Source organism: Gouania willdenowi, chromosome 10 (genome assembly GCF_900634775.1).
Source record: "Gouania willdenowi chromosome 10, fGouWil2.1, whole genome shotgun sequence".
NCBI lineage: Eukaryota > Metazoa > Chordata > Actinopteri > Blenniiformes > Gobiesocidae > Gouania > Gouania willdenowi.
This window is the reverse complement of record NC_041053.1, coordinates 39,740,127-39,748,603: the sequence shown is the minus strand read 5'-3', so window position 1 is coordinate 39,748,603 and position 8,477 is coordinate 39,740,127. Positions and strand designations below refer to the sequence as shown.

At 37.1% G+C, this 8,477-nt stretch overlaps 1 protein-coding gene and 1 long non-coding RNA gene across 2 annotated transcripts in view; one reads left to right on the top strand and one right to left on the bottom strand.

The window, feature by feature from the left end:
- LOC114471108 (uncharacterized) overlaps window positions 1-427 on the bottom strand; it is a 20,815-nt gene extending 20,388 nt beyond the window's left edge. The window contains exon 1 of the long non-coding RNA XR_003674944.1: window positions 326-427. This is a non-coding gene — a long non-coding RNA (uncharacterized LOC114471108). The remainder of the gene's footprint in view (window positions 1-325) is intronic.
- A 112-nt stretch (window positions 428-539) lies between these two features.
- On the top strand, window positions 540-8,154 carry LOC114470813 (E3 ubiquitin-protein ligase RBBP6-like). The gene is made up of 11 exons (XM_028459144.1): window positions 540-629; window positions 1,808-2,129; window positions 2,873-2,972; window positions 3,296-3,335; window positions 4,675-4,793; window positions 4,913-5,019; window positions 5,142-5,245; window positions 5,340-5,626; window positions 6,100-7,471; window positions 7,568-7,652; window positions 8,080-8,154. The coding sequence occupies exons 2-10, from the start codon at window positions 1,964-1,966 to the stop codon at window positions 7,628-7,630; spliced, it is 2,358 nt and encodes a 785-aa protein (XP_028314945.1). The 5' UTR covers window positions 540-629; window positions 1,808-1,963; the 3' UTR covers window positions 7,631-7,652; window positions 8,080-8,154.
- Window positions 8,155-8,477: the final 323 nt, after the last annotated feature.

Here is an 8,477-nt window from a genome sequence, read left to right as displayed (position 1 = left end):
GAAAGCTTATATAATAATGTACGTATACTAGTATAGTTTCTGTGTTCATAATTTACAGTACACAAGATAATTGGTACCCAGCCTGCGCACACACACCAATACTCCTACACCACACATAGTAAACATGTTTACTACAGTAATGCAGTCAAAATTGCACATTAAATTAAATAATTTTGACATAATTCTGCTAACAAAGACCATTGAAAATATCTGATAGAAATCAATGAATAAGCTAATGCTAATGCTAATGCAGTGCTAGACGACGTAGGCTTCAGGAAATGCAAATATTCTAGTTGTAATTGAACTTTAGTAATTGACAACATACGGGGAACACCTGCCTTCGACGAACGAGTGTGTGTCTTCACTGCCGTGCACTTTTAAAACTCGGAGGAGCTGTTAGTTTTTCTCCGGCGCCGCCATTTTTGTTTTGGTCCGATGACGTCATCGATTATGTTTACGCGTTGTCAAGGTCGTAGTCAGGACAACGCAGGTAAAGATAAAAGAAACGTTTAGAATCGAACAATCTATCAGTTACTGCTTGGATGGCTCTGATAAACAACTTTATTGGTTATAAAATCCTTTAAACACTGCAAATATAGACCAACAGGTGTCCTCATTTCTGAACTCAGGTTAGTTTCTTGTAATATTATAAACTTTAACGATTAACTCTGTTAAAATATTTAATGAAGTTAGTAAATTAAAAAAAAAGTAAATACTGCTTGTTTATTATGGGGTGCCAAGTATTTAGTATAAAAGTTATAGCTAACACATTTTTCTCATATTTAGCACATTTTCCTACATTTAACACAACATTTAACCACATAAAGCATTAAATCTAAATATTTAAATCTAAATCTAAATGGTATATGTTATATCTTAATGTTAAATCTATATCTAAATATTTAATCTAGATCTAAAAGTTATGTTATATGTAAATTTTAAATCTAGACTAAATATTTAATTTAAGTCTAAATGTTATATATATATACATATAGATTAAATATTTAGATATATATTTAACTTTTAGATATAACATACCATTTAGATTTAAATATTTAGATTTAATGCTTTTTTTTATCTTTATATATGTGGTTAAATGTTGTGTTAAATGTAGGAAAATGTGTTAAATATGAGAAAAGTGAGATAAATAATGAAAATGCATTAGCAACAACTTTTATACTAAATTTTTACACTTGGCACCCCATAGTTTTGTAATATTGTAAAATTTAACGACTAATTTAGTGATATTACTAAGTGAATTATAGTGCCAGAGTCATTTGATGACCCCACTTTCTCCGTCTTGTCAGTGATTTTTGTCAGAACAGATTAAAACTGAAGATTCATTTGGAAATATAGCTTCTATTTTGTCCTGGATGTTCATAATTGTGCATTGAAGAGGATTGTTACTCCATTACGTGACTTGTGGATCGTGTGGTACATTTAACGGTTACCTGGCTAACGCCATTAGCTTAGCATTGTTAGGCCTCCAGGTGTAGCGTACTAACTTTTGCTTTAGTTTGCCAGTTTTCGGGGTCTAATGGTGGTCACGGACTCTGTAGTTATTTGAAATAGCTCTGTTGACGTTTTGTGGTTCATTATCTGAACTACAGTCACTGTCTGTGGGACTAAGTGTCACGGAAGGCCGGGGCCGCTGTTCACTGCCACACGGGCGGCTCGCAGGACGGCGGTCTGGGCTCTCCGTCACGGACACTACGGACCATTGATTGTGTACAGCTTGTACCTAATGGAGCTGTACGCACTTTCCTTGATGTGCTGACATACTGGTGTGTTCTGTGTTTGTTTGCAGACGAACTGAAGGAGTACGAGGTACCACTCAACGGTGATCTGGCCTTTCTCTACAGTTATTTTAATCTGAACAAATCAAGGACTCTATTTCCCACTTTGTAGTCAGCAAATATACAAGGTTTATAAACTTCAAGTGAAAGTGTAAAGACGTGTAAAAATGTCCTACATTCACTATAAGTTTGTTTCCAAAATGGAACAAAAAACTATCACTTTCAATGGGTTGCACATCAGCCTCACTGAGCTCAAGAAACGAATCATGGCTCAGGAGAACCTGAAGGCCACAACCTGTGAACTACAGATCTCCAATGAGAAGACTCGAGAAAGTACGTAACCCTAACCCTTGCTATGCAATGCTTTGTTTTATGAACTTGGAATGTGCGTCAGATTTAATTTCAGAAATATCTTGAAATTAAAAATTAAAGCAATGTATGAACAATTTCATCTTTACACATTAGTATGTAGGCTCTAAACTGAAATTACTTTTGTTTTTGAATCTAAGGATTTAAAATATGATGAAATGTAATCTGACTACACATTGATTGTTTTACCATATGGTCTGCTATTGGTATTGATGGGACACACAATGTATAACAGGCAAATATATCAGTTGACATCAATTTTCAGTGTGTGGTATTTTGCAAAAAAAAAATTTGTGAAATAAAATGTCAGCAAAATAAAAAAGTATGCAATGCATGTATTATTATCTGTTTATGAGCCGTATTGTTTGTATGAAAAATGCTGGCATTATGGAAATAGAAATATTTTTAAAGGTGGAGTATGGGCAGTGAAAGTGAAACTTTTTGTCAGCCCAACTCCCTGACACACAACAGACTCTGGATTGATTTCTTTATGAACATGTGTAAACAAAAACAACATAAAATAAAAGGAATGTCACAAAACAAGTCAAAAACACAAAGTAAGAACGTTCTGATTATAGCATCATCAGTGTTTTCAGCTTTTCTCACTGTGTAAACATGCAGCGTAATTATTTCTATAAGCTTCCTAAACTGGTAAAATGTCAAGGCTAAATATTTTTGTGTGTTTTGTAATGTTTTCTTTTTTACAGAATACACAAATGATAAAGTTCAAATTCCAAAGCTCTCATCTGTCATCGTCCGTCGTAAGCCGATCGGTGGAGTGAAAACAGGTGGCAAGATGTTAACTCTGTAAGTATATTATTTGTACATCAAAAGATTAAATTGAGAAATTTCAGATGTAATTCATTTTCATTTCTTGTGATTTAAAAAAAAAATGCTGCTCCCAAACATGACATAGGTTTAAAACTTTTCTTCTGTTGTTCTTTGTCTAGTGATTGTGCACACCTTTTTTCAAAAAACCTGACATCTTTCATACAAAATAATGATAAAATTCTCACAAATCACATGTCAATGTTTCAGAAATGACCACAAATTCAAGAACATTCTATCAGTAATTAGTGGAGAATCATGAAGTTGTCTGATTGCATCGATGTGTTCTTTTGTTTCTGCAGACATTGTTCTCAAGCATCTGTGTTGGAATCAATCAAACCCGTAAGTAAAACAATCTCACTTCATCCATTCTATTATCTCATCCTCTTTCCTGCTTCTTGAGCAATTTTACAGAACATCCTGTTCACACACATCAAGTTTGATATTTTTTGTTTGTTTAGTGTCCAGGTTCTGTGTGTTGTTGACTAAATGCTATTCTAGGTTAGCTACCTGATGTTTTTAATTGGACTTTTATCGTTATCAGGTATTCCAGTTAAAAGTGGTTTATCATTATTTCGGCTGCTAATTGTGTTTGAAAAATGATGGTAAACCATTTATTCTGCTGCCTAGGAAATTAGAACTATTAATTATTATTATTAGTATTATTATTGTTATTATTAATATTATTATTATTATTATTCCTGATTTGCTTCAAAAATTTAAAAAAAAAGACTTTTAAAACACTCCTATATAAAACCAAGCCATTATTATTTATTTATTTATTCATTTATTTATTTTTTGGCATTAAAAAAAAAAAAGACTTTTAAAACTCTGCACATCATGTAAAACTATTTAGCGATCCACACAAACATGCCAAAAGCTGCTTTAATTTTTCAAATATTTTGGCATCAAACTAGATAGGTAAAAGAACTGAAGAATTGTAATTAATTTAATGGCCTAGCAAGAAGAGATGAAACTTACAGTGTGTATAGTCCAACTTTAGAAAAGTAAATATCACTGTTTTTTGTTACCTAACTGTGTGCAGTGCTTTACAATAATATTGGACACTCCCATTAAACTGTTGAACATGAGTTACAACAAAAATCATCTTTGGTGGACCAATATTTATGGAATTTATAGATTTTTTTGTTAAAATCTTGTGTTCTCAAAAAATTCTTCCTGTTGTACGCACAACTAAAATAGATTTATTTGATGTTTAAATGATGTACCGGTACTTGGATTCCTGAACAAAACAAAACAAGACATCATTTTAAATATTCCATTCCAAACAGTAAAACGTTGAGTTAAGTTAATCAAAAAGTCCACTTGAAGCCTCTTTTTTGACAGTTGGACTAATAGATTTGTTAAGCACTGTACACCTGTAATCTTTTTGTTTTTTTTATTTTAAAAAATCTGTCAAGACAAAACCATTGGTAATTGTATCTTAAACTACTTGCTTCAATGTGCCTGTGTTAAAATGGACTACTCTGCAGAAGATCATTCAAGTTTTTGCAAAGACAAAAAGAGTTGGACTGGACACAGATGTGGAGGGGAACTGTCTGTCCAACAATGTCTGCTAGAAACTTTAATAATTCAGCCAGTAACTGTCATAATTTGTTCAGTGCTTTTTGAAAAACTTATCTTTTATAGGAGAAAGAAATGATTTAATTTTTTTCCTCAGGAATCCCAGAAACGGGACAAGGAACGTAAGCCAGCGAAAACCAGCAAGGGCATCCTTCAGAGCGTTATAATGAAAGTAGAGCCAGACACCAAAGGAGCCATGCCGATCCTGACTGCCGAGTATGTATTACCTGCTTTCAGAAATAATGAATATAATGGCACATTAAAGTACCACTGCCATGTTTATTTCACTTATGTAAATGTTTGTTGCTAAAATAATGAAACGTATGTCTTTACAGTGAAGCATATGAACTAATCCCAGATCAACTTCGATGTCCAATCTGCAACGATCTGATGATCAATGCTGTATTGGTACCCTGCTGTGGAACCAGTTATTGTGAGGAATGTGAGTAAAAATCTGCGTCTCACCAACTGCATAACATTTCCATAGTTGACCCTTGAGCTAAATAACGTGTGAACATGTTATAGTGTTAACGCGTAAGTTGATTTTGTGTGTTTTGTCTCAAGGTATCCGAACTGCCCTGTTGGACTCGGAGGATCACGACTGTTTGACATGTAAACAGTCTGATGTTTCCCCTAATAGCGTCATTGTCAATCGTGTCCTCCAAACGGTAAACCTGAGATGCACACACACTACCCATATTGTTATTTACTTGACTTTGCAGTTTTCAATATAATAAAATGCATCTGTGTTGATTCATGCAGGTTGTGACGGACTTCGAGAATATGACAGGATACACAGTGCGTAGGCGTGCACAGGTGCAACACCCAGCTCCGCCTCCCGTGTACCCGTCCCCAGCCCCCTACGGACCCCCACCACAACCATACCTCCCACCATACACCTCAGGCCCTGCCCTCATTCCGCCACCCATAATTAGTTACCAGCCTCAGTCCGTCTATGCTTCTGGACACCCAGTTTTTAATCCTCCATGGGGGGGCCCTGGTTCCCAGCCCCCGTCTGTCAGTCTTCCACTACCCCTCCAGATGGAAAAGTGAGTAACCTGTTAGTTTTGGAAGCCTCAGATAATCCACTGAATGTTAGGAGCAGAATCATCCCTCAAGTTGTAGTTGCTTTGCAGAAAAACAGTTTTAGCCTTTTTATTCACTTCAAAAGCTTTGTTCATGTTGTCTTGTTGCAAAACAAGACATTAAAAAAGATCTAGAATTCACCCTGATGAATGCCCTGCTCACTCATATATTTGACCCTGTGCAAAGTGGCTTTTCTGTTCTCTTACTGTAATATTTCTCAGTAAATGTGGCACAACAGAAGGAATGAAAGATGATGACCTACAAAGTGGTGTAGTTGAGGATTCAGACAGTGATTGGTCAAAAATGATTTATTAAAGTGGTATATTCTGTTTAAAATGCTTTAACTGCTGGTTCTGACTCAATTCACTAATGCAATATGAAAAAGTTCAGGGCATATAAAATAGTTGATACATTCCTTATCTTTTTTTTTTTTCAGAGCTACCTCCAAACTTGATGAGGTCACAAAAGGCTGCCACAAAGACGGTCAGTCTGACCCACGTTCCCCATTTTCCAGACGCGATGGGCGCAGTTATGAACAACGCTCACGGCCAAGATCTGGCTCTCATTCAAGGTCTTATGCCTACCGGCGCTCTGGGTTCCCGCAGTCCTCCTTCGCTAATCAGGGACCCTATAGATCTAGATCACGGCCTCGCTCACATGTTGGCTATCGGGCCCGCAGCCCTGGTGGACAAACGCCACCTCCCCGAGAACTGCCACCATATGAAAGAAAAGGACAGAGTTCTGGAAGCCAAAACCGCTGGGACAGAGAAAGGTATCGACAGAGGGAGAAGAACTATGCAGACAGCACGTACTTCAACGATTATGACAATCAACAGCCCTCAAAGTATCACACGGGTCACAGCAGTAGGGATAAGGAAAGAGATCGTATGTCGTCTTTACCCAGAAATTATTCAGTACATGAGAGCGCGAGACGAAGAGACAACAGGACAGACAGAAGAGCTGCGCCTCCTCCTCCTCCATCCTCTTCCTCATTTACTACCAAGTCCAGCTATGAAATCCCAAAAACCAACAAGGGTAAAAAGAGAAAGGCCGATGAACCAGAATCATCACCAGTCAGAGATGAACCAATGGATGAATTGCCCTCACAAAATAAAAAGTCTTCCTCAGCATCAAAGGCTTCAGGTAGCACAGCTGCCTCTAAAGCTGCACCTTCAAAAAGCTCTGCAACAGCTGCCAAAACCTCCACTAAGTGTGTATCAAAGGATCAGACTGACAAAGCAAAGACAGAGAAATCCTCCATAGAAAAGACCAAAACTGAGGTGGACGGTTTAAAGTTAAAAAGTGATGAAATGAGAAGATCAGAAGATGCTCCAAACTCAACCACACCCAGAAAAGAAAAGAACAACAGTTCTCGTGCAAGACATTCACCAGTGAAAGCCCCTCCACAGGCCGCCCACAGCCTCCGTCCACCACACCCCCCACTTGATGATGGACATCACACACGGATTAGAAGAGACGATCCACAGGGTGGTGGTTTTCATTCACTGCCTCCCTCCAACCAAAATGGCCTCCGACTTGTTCACCGTCCTCCATCCCCAGCTGAAAGCCGAAGGAGGATGAGAGAAGAAAGTTGGACTTCACGCGGACCACCTCTGGGAAAGATGAGGAGAGTTGATGGCCCTGGGATGGAAAGTGGAGCAAACTCCCACTCACAAGCCCCTCGTCACCCTCACTTCCACAGAGTCCCACCTTCTGACAGGCCTGGAAATCGTCCTCTGTCTGGTAGCCGTGAGCTAAATCGTAGTGATCCTAATCGTATTCCTACTGAAGCTCTCATGAACACTGAAGTAAGACTTTTTTCTGTCATTTTTGGCACATTCCTCAACTAAAGGTTATGCTACATAGTTGTCATGACACTCTTATCTTTTTTTTTCTCCTAGCAGGTAAAACCACTGAGGAGATTTAAGTTAAACAGAGATATGGGAAGAAGAGGCAGCATGAAGTAAACATCAAAGATTGTCTTGTAAAGTAAGTAAAATTAAAAAAAAAAAAAAAATTAGTCTATGCATGCTCACGTCCTTGGTAGCAAAGGTAAAATGGTGGACGTTCCAGCAGGAGAAGTCTCCATCCCGGCATTAGGCACAACGGTTACATAGCAAAGCAAAAGGAAAAAGACAGACCAATGTGGAGAAGCAACAGTCTAGAAGCACAAACATACTCAGGAGGAAAGGACTGCTTTGCGTCCTCATTATCTAGATAACGTGACTTTCTCCAAGTCTAATTGTCCTTTTTTTATCAGTGTAATGTCTTTCATCTGTAAACCTATCAATATATTATTTTTATTATACTTGGAAGTAATTTTTTATTTGTAAAATTGCCATTGATTGATTTTGATGTCCTTTACTCATATTTACGTTTCTTAAAGTGTGTTCTTTTTCATTTTGTTTTTAAAAAGAAGATCAACTCAACAAACAAAGAGAGACTTGGAAAAAGACCAGGACAATGTTTCCTCCATCACTGCAGAGCAGCCTTCATCCAGCTCAGTCACGAGTCTCTCACTTCTTTTGTAAAATCAAATAAAAATGTCATAAAATGCCATTGTTTTATTCATATTTTTTTTTTGTGTGTGTGTTTTGGTTTGCAATAATGAGGTACATGAAGGATTCTTCATAAATCTAAATTAAACATTTTTACAGTACAGCGTATCATATTAAAATGTACATACAGTGCACAAATAGTTAATGTACTACACACTCACTACTGAACAACATGCAGAGAACTGTATTTAAAAAACAACAGAAGGAGCTGATCTACTACAGACCTTAGAGCAGAACACATTCAGGTCACAGAAGA

What these genes read in the sequence shown, in the direction of transcription:
- LOC114470813 (XM_028459144.1), top strand. Translation starts at nt 1,964, where the DNA reads ATGTCCTACATTCACTATAAGTTTGTTTCCAAAATGGAACAAAAAACT. An exon ending in TGTTGGAATCAATCAAACCC is followed by an intron (nt 3,336 to 4,674) that starts GTAAGTAAAACA and finishes TTTTTTCCTCAG; the next exon opens with GAATCCCAGAAACGGGACAA. An exon ending in TCAATCGTGTCCTCCAAACG is followed by an intron (nt 5,246 to 5,339) that starts GTAAACCTGAGA and finishes TGATTCATGCAG; the next exon opens with GTTGTGACGGACTTCGAGAA.